This window comes from Chrysochloris asiatica, unplaced genomic scaffold, assembly GCF_000296735.1.
Source record: "Chrysochloris asiatica unplaced genomic scaffold, ChrAsi1.0 scaffold00111, whole genome shotgun sequence".
Classification (NCBI taxonomy): domain Eukaryota; kingdom Metazoa; phylum Chordata; class Mammalia; order Afrosoricida; family Chrysochloridae; genus Chrysochloris; species Chrysochloris asiatica.
This window is the reverse complement of record NW_006408629.1, coordinates 5,607,846-5,623,153: the sequence shown is the minus strand read 5'-3', so window position 1 is coordinate 5,623,153 and position 15,308 is coordinate 5,607,846. Positions and strand designations below refer to the sequence as shown.

At 37.4% G+C, this 15,308-nt stretch overlaps 1 protein-coding gene and 1 pseudogene across 1 annotated transcript in view; both read right to left on the bottom strand.

Moving 5' to 3' along the window:
* The window catches only part of ANKRD32 (ankyrin repeat domain 32), an 89,851-nt gene that overhangs the window by 26,660 nt on the left and 47,883 nt on the right, over nucleotides 1-15,308 (bottom strand). Inside the window, exons 11-13 of the mRNA XM_006867877.1 lie at nucleotides 13,710-13,873; nucleotides 11,155-11,286; nucleotides 10,435-10,600 (exon numbers count right to left, since the gene is read on the bottom strand). Coding sequence (XP_006867939.1) covers nucleotides 10,435-10,600; nucleotides 11,155-11,286; nucleotides 13,710-13,873 — 462 coding nt within the window. The remainder of the gene's footprint in view (nucleotides 1-10,434; nucleotides 10,601-11,154; nucleotides 11,287-13,709; nucleotides 13,874-15,308) is intronic.
* Nucleotides 3,728-4,511, bottom strand: LOC102840857 (annotated as a pseudogene).

The following is a 15,308-nucleotide window of genomic DNA, read 5'->3' as shown; positions in this document are numbered from 1 at the left end:
AGTCTTGCCATCCTTGCTTCTAAGGAGCATTCTGGCTGTATTTCTTCTAAGACAGATTTGTTTGTTTTTCTGATAGTCCATGGTGCCTTCAATATTCTTCTCCAACACCATCGTTCAAATGTATTGATTCTTCTGCAATCTTCCTTATCTATTATCCAATTTTCACATGCCTATAAAGTGAATGAAGATGTCTTGGCGTGGGCCAGGTGCTCCTTAGTCTAGGACCTTCTAATGTGATCCCTTTCAGAGCAGTGGAAGCCAGGTACAATCCAGTCTTTATGATCTCGGGGTTGGGGAGGCTAGAGTTCGTGTGGCCTGGCCTATTAGTCCAGTACAGTCTTTCATTGTGTCTTTGATTTTCTTCACTTTTCTTTGCCCCGGACAGGGAGATACTAACAATTGCATTTAGATGGCTGTTCACATTAAACTAGCAAGTTCTGATAGGTCCATGTGCACACCACAGGTAGTTCCTTCCAATATAATATGCATGTGAGAATAACAAACTACCTAGAATGGAAACAAGAGACTGGAAATTTTTCATTTCTGAAAGTACTGCCCATTTCACGAGTACAGTAAATTAGGATCTGCTCAGACCCCAGTTCTCATGAAATACAACTAATAGTTAGGACTGTTTCTCTTCCCTTACACAAATGTGTGTACACATGCAACAGGCACCACAATTGAGTATCACTATTGTTCAAATACTAAATTAGCCTTGATACTACTTATTAGACAGATAAAGAGGAACAAGAAATCTTACAGTGCTTTCTAGCTATAATTGTAGCTTCTTTACTGTAAGAAAGCACCTGCAAAGTTATTCTTCTCTGTGTGTGAATAGTAAACATGCACAATACCAAACATCGTTAAGAAATTTTAATATAAAAAGATAATGTCAAATTGGGTTTTTAAATTATTTTATGTTCTATCTGTATTCCTGGTGCGGCACTGGACTGCCATATGAAAAGTTGGTAGTTGAAACCCATTAGCCACTCCTTAGAAATTCTATACAGGATTGCTATGTGTCAGAACCGACTTGACGGCACTTTACAACAACGATAATCCCTAACTACGACACTCATTGTAATCATATGACCAAGGCAATATGCTATAGATTATATATTTATTGTAAGCCACTTTAACAAGCGTTTAAACACTGCTCCTATCTCTGGCATAGTGGATATAGATGTTTTAGAATGGATTAATTAAAAATAGGCAAATAAAACACCGAGGGAGAAAAACTTTCTTGGGTTACTTAAATGTCTACTAAAGCAGAATGGACAGAACATGAACTCACTAAGAAATAAAAGGCAGGCATGATTTACATATATACCCTATACCCACTACTGTCGAGTAAGTTCCAACTCATAGTGACTCTACTTACAGGACAGAGTAGAACTGCCCCACAGAGCTTCCAAAATCCCTATGGAAACAGACCGCCATAACATTCTCCCATGCAGCAGCTGGTGAGTTCAATGACCTTTTGGTTAGCAGCTGAACACTTTTAGCACTACACTACCACCAGGGCACCTAGATACATACACCATATAGCTCCTTCCAATAAGAACCTATGTTAAACTCTATTGTCAATACAATTCTTTATTATCTGCCAGTACAGGTAACCTACAAACACTGGCTAATATAAGGGGGCTTCTAAAAGTTTGTGGAAAAATTCCATTATCTTTCAATTCCATTATTCCATGATTTTTTTCTGAAGCTCCCTTGAATGTACTGACCTCCTGATTCCCAGGTGAGTGCTTTTGTACAATATGTCACTGTAACAGATGACAAGTGCTCTAGTACTCCTGTCCAAAGATACGAACATAATGCATATACTGCATCTCTTCCCTACTTAAATACTGGCATTTGAAACAAGAGAAAGTGTGGTTTTATGGTAGAAATGTGAACTCTAGTCAAGGATTGGCCGTAACAAGCTCTGACATCTAGAGTTAGCTTCCATTGCTAACTCTAATTGTTGAGCTATCCTTTTATAGCACTTGGATAATAGCCTCACCAAAGTGGGATTAACCACAAAACTTAAGACAAATTTGCACCTCTTCCATAACCTTGACATAGCTCACCTCTGCTCTTTGCTGGGAAAGCCCAAAGCTTTCTCAGATTAATGACAATGAGATTCACTGCCATCATGTCACTCTGAATACTTGTTGATTGACACTATGACAAAACAATATTAGCATAAACTGAGGACTTCTGTTTAGCTAATGACTTAAATTGAATGCTTCAACTTAGAAAATCAAGAAACAAATGCTTTACAGTACGGAAAATGATGTCTGTGAACATGCATGGAATTCTTGAAATTGGAAACTGCCAAAAAGATTTAATTAAATGTAAGAATGAATTCTAACAGATAAGTAATATTATTAAAAAGACCCAGCTTATATGAATTCAAGCAATTAAAATCTTAAACAATATATTAATTTGCAAATTTTAAAGCCAATTCTCATATTACAACTGATGCTACAACTTACTGAAAATTACTTCACAAATATGTTGCTTTTATTTGTGAATGTGAACAAAAACATTCATGATAAACATGAATAAATCTGTTACTATTTATATTGGTATTTCCTAAGTGATTTGTAACCAGTGGTAGTCCTTGATGATTTACTAAGATTGTGAAAAAGTCATTTTTATTATTGTTTTCAGTTATAAATGAGCAATTCATTTACATATTCAAATGAATAGGAAACAAAGTGTTCCATAATGAAGAAATCTTTCTTTCCTTAATGATTCTATTGTGTAAAAAGATGTTAATTCATAAGGATGCTATGCACTTTAGTTAAAAAGTACTATATTCAGCTGAAAATGAGGTATATGTAGATCTTTTTCTGTTGAATATTTTCAATTATCACACATTTGTAGTCATGTGTCTTTTTAAACCAGACATATGTACAAGCAGCCACTTTTTTACTTTTACATACTGCTCATATAATAGAATGAATCAAAAAGAAATCTAGCTACACCCAGGTAAATATAACCTGCCCTTTACAATGCCAGTTTTGTTTATGTTTTTAAATGAGAGCTTGCAACATTTTTAACATGCCTCAGTTTTCTAGACAGAATTTTCCCAAATCTTAAATAAATTAAAAAAATTTTTTTTAATTCTTCTGTTTCACATGATGGCCTAGGTAATTCAGATGAATCCTTTTAAAGAAAATTTAAAATACTGAATGCAATATGAAAAACATCTTCCGAAAAGGCAGCAAAAATACAACGAGGAACTCCTAGGCAGCAATACAGATAGCAACAGTCAAGTAAAGCATTCAAAGAGAGCTGACTTTTTTTAAACAAAGAACACAACCTCTTTATTTCTTTTGAGAAACTAATGTTTCGTTTGTGTGATGAGAATGAGCTAAATACTAGATAACGGTTAGTTCTTTTTAGTTCCAATGAGTTCCAATGGAGGAGAGGCTAGATGGGCTCTGGACTGCTTCTGTCCACTGATGTCCAGCTTATCAAACTTATAGCTTAGTACTTCCTGAGCAGAACTGTTCTAACAAAGAATGTGAAGAAAGTCCAAGATGGAGATGGTGACTATGCATGTACAGTTTAGTCTGATGTCCCCACATGGACTCTAAAATTCTATATTTAGTCAGAGCTGGGAGCGAGAACAAGGGTGCTGGCCTATCTGTATTGCACTGTTTCTCTGATTCTGCTTTGCAGACACTGGGGTCCTGAAGGCATCTGGCTGCTTTGGAGGAAGGGTAGGTCAGAGTATTTGTGAACTTTTGGAAGCCATTTCCCTAGCAGCCTGCTGGGCTCATCAGTGCTTGTATCTTTTGGTCTTTGGCCTCTCAGAGTTCACCATAGACATCGGCACCCTCACAGTGTCAAGTCCATTTACTGTCACCTCTCACCAGTATTGGCCCCACAGTGTGATGGGTTCTTCTGGCAACTTTACTGTTTGGGAGCTACCACAACACAAGGTTCCCGAAGAAGTGACGGGCAACTATTTCAGGGTTTAGCTCCCATTTGACATTGTTCTTCATCCGCATTTCCAGGTGACAGCTCCTCAGAAATTTCACTGTCGCCTCACCTGCCTTGGTCTGGATCCTCTCTAATTTTCCTGCTTTTCTCAGCAATTTCTCCTCTTTAAGTAGCTTCTTGTTTTCAGGGGATGCATAGACAGCCAGTCCTTGAAGAAGGAGTTGATTGCGGCCCCCTTTTTTGTTCTTTACTGAAACCAGGTCACCTCGGAGTCCAAGTTCATCCACAGACTGAGTAAGGATGAGTTCCAGGTTGTCTTTGGGCTGGTGTTTCGTGTCCTCCACCAGCTTGTAGACATAATGTCGCCGGTGCAGGGGCAGCTTTTTGCCCTCCCCGGCCAGTGGCACCTTCCAGCCACGCTCCACGATGACTATGCCCCGAGTGTGAGAGAGGCTGAACTCGCGCTCCACACCCGGGCTGCTGGCTCCAAGTCGCAGCTCGCAGAAGAGGCTCGTTGCCGACCGCAGTAGAGCTCTGCCCGGGGCTGTGATTGCAGCAGCGGCCATGTTCCCCAGCAGGCCCTGACTTTGTTTTGAGAACATATGCTGATGTCACAAGGAGCCCTGGTGGTGCTGAAAGACAAACACTGAACTGCTAACTACTCCATGGTCGTTCAAACCCACAAGCTGCTCCGCTGAAGAAAGATGAAGCTTATTGTTGCCATCAAGATTTACAGCCTTGGAAACCTTATCTAGGGTGGCTATGAGTCGAAATCCACACGATGACAGTGGATGGGCTAGTGCCACAAAAAGAGAAGAAAAAAGGAACTGTAGTTTTGGGAGCTTAAGAAATATGGGAACAAAAGTTAGTCCTGGGCCTAACCTCTGACACACTGAGACCCTGAAAGACTTCACCAACAAAACTGCATGCATTTATAACCCTTCACTTCATTTCACTTGGGCTACCCAGGAACTCTGGGTAGCTTACGATAGTCCTGACAGGTAGCACATTTAGGGAAGAAGCAAAGGGAAATTCTCTCTGGAGAAAAATATTCCAGTCTTTGCCATAAATGACTTCTACAAAACAAAACAATTTTTAAAATGGAATGTCCAAATGACATGGCAACAATAAAGCAAACTATAGCTAGTGTGGCGCTGTGGGTTAATGCGCCAGACTGCAAAGCCATCTGAACTGCAAGGTCGGTGGTTCAAGCTCATCAGTCACTCCTTGGAAACCCTATACAGGGTTGCTATGGGTCGTAAGTGACTTGACAGCACTTAACAACAACAACATAGCTAGTAAACAGTGTAGCAAATGAAAAATAATTTGCAAGACAAAAAAGAAGGACACAGGAGAAGGAAATAGTAACATCAGAAACATCCACAAAGGCTTGAGATATAAAAACATCAAAGACTATAAAATAACTAAGAACTAGAGTGCAGACATGATTTACATACATACCATATGCCCATGATTATCCAGTCAACTCCAGTGCATGGCTACCCTACCTACAGAACAGAGTAGTACTGCCCACAGAACTGCCAATATTCAAACCAGGAAAATTTGGCAGGACGCTGGGAACTATAAAAACATGTCTCAGCAGTTTGCAAATAAAAAGACTAGAACTGGAACAGAAATACTAGAATTCTGAATGCAATGGTCATTTTTAACATGTGAGACACAGCTTAAAAGTGAGCTGGATAAACACACTACCTAGATGCTGCAAGAAAAATATGGATGAGAATATGAGGATAAATGAGGTTAAGTCAAGAAGTATATTAAACTTATTAAACAAAAGTATCAAAATTGGAAGCTACTGTTTCTCAACATATCCTCCATCTACGTCTGTAAATCCTGAAGGCAGTGCTTTCCTTTAACCCTTCCCCAAAGAATGTGGTGGTCTTCGATTTACACCATGTCAAAAACAGCAGTTTTGGTATCCTTGAGAGTTTGGGAAAGAAGTCTGAATGGGCAAGATGAGGGATGTAGGGTGGATGGAATTATCATGAAAAACGAGCAGGTGCTCTTTTTTTAGTGACGGAAAAAAATTCTTTGGTACAATTCTCCTGCTCTTTTTCTAGCCAATGTAACTTCAACATTCTTGAAACATCTTCATAAGAAGCAGCGTGGTTGTCTTGTTCTCTCTAAAAAAACTATCAAGGTTATCCTTTGAAAAAGTTGCCATTATCTCCTGAGCTTTCCTCTCTGCACAGCAGATCTTGGAAACCTATGTTCTGGTTAGACCTTTTTTATTTTAAGGTACCCTAACAAGGAGAAAAGATTGAAGTTGTCAAGGACTTCATTCTTCTTGGATCAACTATCAACACTCGTCGAAGCAGTAGTCAAGAGATCAGACGACGTATAGCACTGGGCAAATCTGCTGCACAGGAACTTATTAAAGTGTTGAAGAGCAGAGATGTCAGCATGAGGACTAAGGTGCGCCTGACCCAAGTCATGGTATTTTCAATAACCTCATATAGATGCGAAAGCTGGACAGTGAATAAGGAAGATCGTAGAAGATTTGATGCCTTTGAATTGTGGTGTTGGAGGAGAATACTGAAAGTGCCATGGACTGCCAAAAGAACCAACAGATCTGTTTTGGAAGAAGTGCAGCCAGAGTGCTCCTTGGAGGCCACAATGGCTAAACTTTGTCTCTCATACTTTGGACATATTGTCAGGAGGGAACAGTCGCTGGAGAAGGATGTCATGCTGGTAAGATGGAGGGTCAGAGAAAAAGAGGAAGACCCCCAACGAGATGCATTGGCCAGGTGGCATCATTGATGGACTCAAGTGTGGCAGCGGTAGTGAGGTTGGCCCAGGATCGGACATTGTTTCGTTCTGCTGTGCATGGGGTCGCTATGAGTCGGTTCTGACTCGATGGCACCTGACAACAACAACAACACCAACAAGACTAAGACAAGTCCATTACTAAGAGTCCTTGTCAGCACTGTTCAGAGATATGCTTAAAAATGCTTTAGAATAAATCTCTGCAAGTATGAACTGGAACCACAGTAGCCTTACTTTTTGACTTACTCTCCTATAGATACAAGATATGAAGAGTAGATGTAACATCAGTTTAATTGGAATATAGAAAGTAAAAGAGAGAAAATGGATCAAGGAAATCTTTGAAGAGAACTATTTAAGAGTTTTCCTATAGACTTTACAGAAGTTTGATGCCAGATCTTTCAACCTAACCACTATGCTTATAGCTCCTCAAAACAGCATTACATAGTCATCAGCTATGGCATCACAACTAGTAAGTGTGAAGATATATCAATTACACACACAAAAAATGACATCACAACATAGATAGCAGAAACTTTCAAGAACACAAAATAAATAAATCTACAAAGTAGATTCAGAAGAATATATTAAGACAATTATTAAGTTTGACCTAATTAGTGAGAGATACATTATAAACTACAGAGGAAACACATTTTGTTCACTAGTCTGTTATGTTGTTGTTAGTGCCATTAAGTCAGTTTCGACTCTAAGTGACCCTATATATGGTTTCTGAGGAGCAGCTGGTGAATTTGACCTTGTATATATATAAAACAACTCAACGTCATCGAGTCAAGTTTGACTCACAGCAACCCCGTACGGGGTTTCTGAGGCTATAAATCTTTAAGGGAGCAGAAAGCCTCATCTTTTTCCTGGGTAGTGGCTGGTGGGTTTGAACTGCCCACCGTGAAGTTAGCAGTCCAGTGCTTATTCTACAACACTGACAGGACTCCTGTATCTTATATGTTGTTGTTGTTAAGTAACATAGTCAGTTCTGACTCACAGCAATCCTGAATAAGGCTTTCAAGAAATGGCTGATGGGTTTGAACTGCCAATCTAGTGGTTAGCAGTCCAGTGATGATCCTACAGTGCCACACCAGGACTCCACATCTTATATGGTAGTGGTGATTGTGTGCTGTGGCATCAGATCTGACTCACAGAGACTCTATATAGGGTTTCCGAGGCTGCAAATCTTTATAGAAGCAGAAAGCCTCATCTTTCTCCCATGGAATGGCTGGAGATTTCAAACTGCTGACTTTGAGGACGGTAGCCTGACTCGTAAACACCATGCTACCAGAGCTTATATAGAAACAATACATTTCAGAAAGCAGAAGTTACATATGGTATATGTTTTTTTTTCACACTTAAACATCTTTAATATAGTATTTTTAGGTGATGCAGAGTCAGTTCTGACTCATAGTGACCTTGTGCATAACAGAGCAAATTGCAGCCTGGTCCTTTGCCATGCTCAGTTGCTACGTTTGAGTCCATATTGCAGTTACTGTGTCAGTCCATTTCGTTGAGAGACTCCCTCTTTTTTCACTGACTCTCCACTTTATCAAGCATGATGCCCTCCTTTGATTGGTCTCTCCTTTTACCATGTCCAAAGTAGGAGAGGAAGTCATGACATCCTTACTTTCAAGGAACAATCGGGGCTGTGTGTCTTCCAAAACAGATTTGTTCTTTTCATAGAACATGGCATTTTCAATACTCTTGGCCAACACTATAATCCCAATTCATCAGTTCTTCTGTAGTCTTCTTTATACATTGTCCAGCTTTCACAAACACATAAGGCAAATGAAAATGCCATGAGTTGGGTCAGGTTCACCTTAGTCCTCAAAGGTCTTTTGCAACAGATTAGTACAACGCAGTATGTAGTTTCATTTCTTGACTACTGCTTCCATGAGCAGCTATTTGTATATGTTGTTGTTAAGTTATATATGGTATATTAAAAAATTAACAACAAAAGCCTAACTAAACAAACATAACTCACATTTCAGTTTGTTTGAAATCTCAGCAAAATTTCCAAATATATCACTTATAAATTCTCTGTTCCACATTACAGTAGTTTTCAATTCAGTCCAGTTGTCTTCCACATTACATAACAACAATCATCTCCAGTTTTCAAAAACATGTTCCTCATACGTATCTGGACCAGAATCACCATAACATTTATATTTCCAGCAACATGCTCTTCATGACAATATATGCATTCTCTAAGATGATACATATTTTCTTCACAGCTCTCTTCACTTCTTTAAGAGTCCTCACTAGAATTAACTTAATGACTATATTTCTAACAACAGTTGCTTCAAAGGAATCTAGACCCTTTGTATCTTGTACCTCAAACTCTGCTAGCCTCTATACCCATTACCAAATACGAAAAGTCATAGCCACTTTTTTTTTTTTTTTTTTAGTATTTGTTACAGCAGCATCCCACTCCTGGTACCAAATATGTATTTGTTTCCTAGGGCTGACACAGTTAAGTTACTATAAACTGAGTGGCTTAAAACAACAGGCATTAAATCTCATGTAGTTCCGGAAGCTAGAAGTCTGAAGTAAAGGCTCTGAGGAATACTGTTATTGTTGTCAAGTGCCTTTCAGTCAGTTCCAACTCATAGCAACTGTGTCTAGGGTTTCCAATGAGCAACTGGTGGGTTTGCAACACCAACCTTGCAGTTCAAACCTACCTTGTGGTTCAGTGCATTGTCCTGCGGCACAACCTGTTCTATTCCTTTTCTGAGCTTCTGGGGATATTGGCTATCCTTGGCATGCCTTGCCTTGTAGAAGCATCATTCTATTTTTTGGCCCTGCCATTACATTATATTATCTTTATGGGCCTATGTCAAAATCTCTCCCATCTTATAAAGACATGGTCATATGATTAAGATCCACTGTAGTCTAACATGACCTCATCTTTACTTAATTATATCTTCAAAGACCCTATTTTTAAATATGGTCACATTAACATGTACTAGAAGTCGGGAATCAATGTCTTTTCAGGGGACACAATGTACAACAGTGACTATGATTTAGTATGTACCCAATATGTGTATACATGTTGCTTTTGTCCTTGACAGATTTTACTACATTTAATTCTATCAACTACATTTCAAATAGATAATACACTAAAATCACTATATGTTAGATTTCTAATAGCAGGTCAAATCTACTTATGAAGAAGTATTTTGGAGATAACTTTCAAATCCAAGAGAGGCAGTTATAAAAATAGAAGTCATATGTTTTCAGTAGTGCGCAAAAAGTTTTTGAGTTCTTTTTACCATGGAGCCCCTATTAATTGAAATGTACAAAAGTTAAAAAACAAAACAAAACCAAAACCAAAAACCTAGAATGGTAAGTAACTACATGAAGGAGCTTCAAAAAAGCTTGTGGAAAAATGGAATTAAAAGATAATGGAATTTTCCACAAACTTTTGAAAGCCTCTCATATATTTTTTTGCTGTTTTTCACTAATACCCTAATAACTGCTAAAAAGCTAAGAGGATAAAAGTACCAACCTCCATAAATCTTTTACCTTAAAACGAAACAAGCTTATAGAAAAAAAAAAAAGGTACTTGGGTACACTTGGTACTTAACAACAACAAATCTTTTTTCAAGTAATTAAAAGAATAAAGGAAGTGGAAAAGAAGAGCAGTTCAAAGTACGTTTCCCATAGGTCACTATTCATTTGCAAATGAGTTCTACTTACATCATTAGATTTATACTTTTCCTTATGACAATATATAGTCCACTCCAAAAGCATATTTACTGGCTTAGTAAAAAGTGCCGAGGTCTCACTTCCAGACCAAAAGAGTTCAAGAAGAATTGCCGTTCCTGTAATTTTCAGACTCTGAGACTCTGACCAGTCATATAACCTAAAGAATAAATTAAAAGAAAATCCTTATGTCAATTTGATTGCTATAATTACTAAATACATTATCTTCTGTCAAAAAACAATATACTAGCAATTTTTGAATGCAAAAAACGTTATAACATAAGAAGTTATAAGTATAATAAATGACAAAGTATTAAAAAATGATCTCAGTTCAATTAAAAAATGACACTGTATATACTATCTACAAAGTTTAGAACATAAGGAAAATTTATCATGGGCATTACAGAAGCAGTAATAAAACCTGATGAGCTTTTAACTTAAATATTCAATTACTAAAGAATTTTGAAAATAAAAAACCTGAGATATGAAAATTGACTTATCCAAATATATAACTCAATGCAAATATATGTGAACCGAGACAAAAGAAATATTGCCACTGAATGCCAGTGTCTAGAAATATTTTCCTAAACCAAAAGATCTACTTTAACATAAAAAACAAGAGGGTACTTTAGAATTATGTATATAAATTATTAGAAAAATGCTGTACATGAACAATGGAAAAATACAAGTGTTACTTTTAAGATTAAAACTTACTTTTGACTCAGATGTCGTACTTCGCTTTCAACTAAATTAAACAAAAATTTAAGCAGTGCCAGGTGGAGAACCTTAGAGCCAATAATATTTTCTGAAATTTGGTGACAAAAAGTTTCATTGAAAAGACATGACCTGAAAAACAGGAACCCAATAATCTATAACATACAATGGATACACTGAGTAATTTGTGGACCAAGTATTTCTTTTAAAATTATATTAACAACATATTTTCCTCTTCTAAAAATTAAGCAAATATCTATTATTATCTATTAATAATGAAGATATAATTTCTTTACCTTTCAATGACTATAATGTTTAAGGACAATCTGGTATTTGCCCCTATTTTTTTTAATATACTGACAAATGCTGCCTAATTTCATAAGTTCTTGTGGTTGATACGACCAGATACGGTCTCAATTTGCAGTACTTTTCACCAACTTCCCCATACCCAAGATTATTTTCTTTTTTATTATTTTTTAAGTGATAAGTCATGTAGGGCTACTTCTTTAGAGTTTTTAAAATTCAGTATTTTATTTTCTTTCAATCTTTTATAGAAGTACTGCCCCAATGTTCTGTGATGATGAAAATGTCCTACTGGCGATTCTCATAGTTCTGCAGGCTAGATGTCTGATGTGAAAGTTCTGGGGAATGTAAGACAAGGAGAATTTGTTCTATGCCTTTTCTGAGCTTCTGATGTTGCCAGCAATTCTTGGCATTCTTTGCTTGTAGAAGCACCATCCCAGTCTTTTGGCCATGGCCATGCCAGCATGATAGGCTCGAAGGCAACAGGTTTAATGCAACTGAAAGCCTGAATTTTTAATTAATCAATTAATTTCAATAGCCACATGTAGTACTGGCTAGTATGTTGTATAGCATAGTTACATAGTACTTTTTAAGGAGAACATGCGGTGGTAGGATTTAAAGCAACAGTCTAGGCAACTATTTGTTGTTGTTAGGTGTCACTGCGTGGGTTCTGACAAAACAGAAGTCAATACTGCTGTCACTGTACCATCCCATCTCACTGGGGATCTTCCTCATTTATGCTGACCACTCATTTTACCAAACATGAAGTCCTTCCTGTCTCCAGGGGCTGGTCACAGCTGATAATAAGTCCAAAGTATGACAACATCTCACCATCCTGACTGCCAAGGAACATTCTGGCTGCACTTCTTTCAAGAAGACTTGCTAGTTCTTCTGGCAATCCATGGTACCTTTAATATTCTTCTCCAACATCATAATTCAAGTGCATCAGTTCTTCTACGGTCTTCCTTATTCACTGTCCAACTTTCACAAGCATATGATACTACTGAAAATACCATGGTTTGGGTCAGGTGCACCCTAGTCCTGTAACTGAAATATTTCCTCTTCAACATTTAAATAGGCCTTGTGTAGCAGATTTGCCAAATGCAATATGTCATTTCATTTCTTGACTGCTACTTCCATGAGTGTTGATTCCATGGATCCAAACAAAATGAAACATGTAATCTTTTCAGCATTTATCATGATTTTATTTATTGGTCCAGTTGTGAGGATTTTTTTTCCTCCACATTGAGATGCAGCCCATTCAACAGCACCTAACAAAACCACAACATATGCTACGCGGAAGACAGCATTTTCAGGGGCATGAAAGAGATGACATACTTAGGAAACATTAAAATTCTGTTCTAATATTCAAATTGCAAGCTGAAAAAACAAAACAAATACACTAAAACAAGTATTGTACAGTTGCAAATGTTTGTTTTTAATGACCAAAATTTGATGATATCCATACTCAACATTACTCTTTAAGCCACACCTATAGTCCAATAATTGCATTCATCTATTCATCAAACATTTATTTTTAAAATACAGATTGATAAACATGGTCAATATATGACTAGACTTTTTATCAAGGAGTAAGCAATAAAAATGATACACAAACTTGAAAAAAACAAACCAAAAACAAACCCACTGCCGTCAAATTGATTCTGACTCACAGCAACCTTACAGGACAGAGAACTGTCCCATAGGGTTCCCAAGACTGCAACCTTTACACAGACAGTACGTCTTTCTCTGCTTTGAACTGATGGTCTTTCAGTTAGTAGCCAAGAGTTTAACCACTGTGGCATACAATTTTTTCCTAAAACACAAACTATGCTTCTTTTATTGTTGTTATGTGCTGTCACATTGGTTCCAACTCATAATGACTTTATGCACAACAGAACGAAACACTGCCTGGTCCAGCGCCAATCTCACAATTGTTACACCTGAGCCCATTACTGATGTCACTGTCTCAATCCAACTTGTTGGGGCCTTCCTCTTTTTTGCTGACCCTACACTTTAGCTAGCATAATGCCCTTCTCCAGAGGTAAGTCCTTCCTGATAACATGTCCAAAGTATGAGACAAAGTCTCGCCATCTAGACGTCTAAGGAGCATTCTGGTATACTTCTTCCAAAACAGATTTGTTTGTTCTTCTGGCAGTTCATGGCACTTTTAATATTCTCCAACAACATAACTCAAAAAATACATAACATCTAATAGATGAAATTTAGCATTTTCGCAAGAAATGTCTTACCTGATAAGCACTTCTACTAGAGACCATGCTCCTTTCCTACAAGTTGGACACTGAAACAACTCTAAATAATATCTTGACATGGCTGGGGACTTCCAAGGAGGATGCAGTTTAAGAAGAGCTGACAATATATGAAAGTATCTACCAGAAAATGTATCCACGTGATCCTGTTATTCAAAGGCAAACAAATATAACATTGAAGCTAAAAGTAGTTTTAGCACATTAATTCAGTTTAAAATTAAACGATTCTTAGCTTAACTTGCTTACCAAACATGTGTTTCTGGCAAAAGATATCAGATGAAAGTATCTGCTCAGTTAACTGAATAATGTAATGGAACGAGGCATACTTGAAATGTGTTATCTACACATCAGGAAATCCTAGCTATTGGGATCAGTATACATGAAACATCCATTTATCTTTCCATGAGTATGTTGTTGTTGTTATGTGCCTTGGAGTCGGTTCTGACTTTTAGCGACCCTGTACAGGGTTTCCGAGGCTGTAAATCTTTATGGGAGCAGAAAGTCTCATCTTTCTCCCAAGGAACACCTAGTAGTTTCGAACTGCTGACCTTGCGGTTCACAGCCCGATTCGTAACCACTACGCTACTAGCAAATGAAATTAAGTGTCACTGTAGGATAAGCACTAAACTGCAAACCATATGGGCAGCGGCTCAAATTTACCAGTTGCTACTTGGAAACCCAGCACAGGGTCACTATGAATTGAAATTGACTCAATGGTACTTAACAACATCAACAAATATTGCCTAGCAGAAACCAAAGGTAAGAAATTTTTCATGGAACATGCTTGCTTATCCACAACATTAGTCTGGCAAAGTCTCAGTCTGTTATTTATTCAGTTTGGTACCTTGATGAAAAACATGACTGGAATGCTATCTTTGAATAGAAGTTCTTATTTGTTTTCAGAGTTTAATGATAATTCGTTATGTATTTGTTATTGTTGTTAAGTACTTTTGTGTCAGTTCCAACTAACAGTGATCCTGTATTAGGATGGTTGGTGAGTTTTACTGGCCAACCTTGCGGTTCAAACTGACCTTATAGTCAAATTTATCCTACAGCGCCACAACAGAATCCTCTTTATGTATACTATAAATAAAAATGATTATTATCAGTGTACTAAAGGAGTGATTTGTCAAATGCCATTCTAGCTCATTGTAATCTGATGTTTATGTTAGATACTTTGTTCCCATGAAAAAAAAAATCAGATAATGTTTTTCCAAGAGAGAATTAACTTTGATATTGAGAAACAATAAATTAAAGTACTCAGAGTAATAACTAGTGTATCAGAGTAAGTCAAATGTATTGTTACAGAAACCTTATGAAACAAATATATCAAAATGGGAAGGTACTGTTTCTCAACATACCTTCATCTAGGTCTACACACTTTAGGTGGTGTTTCCATCTCTCTAACCTGCCTCAAAAAACTCTACTCTCATCTGTTTACACCACACTGAAACACCAGTTTTGGTATTCTCCAGGGAGTCAAACAGTTATACTTCTTAAATGTTCTTTGAGCTTTAGGAACAAAAAGAAGTCTAAAGGGGCAACACCAAAGCTGTAGAGTGGCTGGGGTAAGGTTTCTCA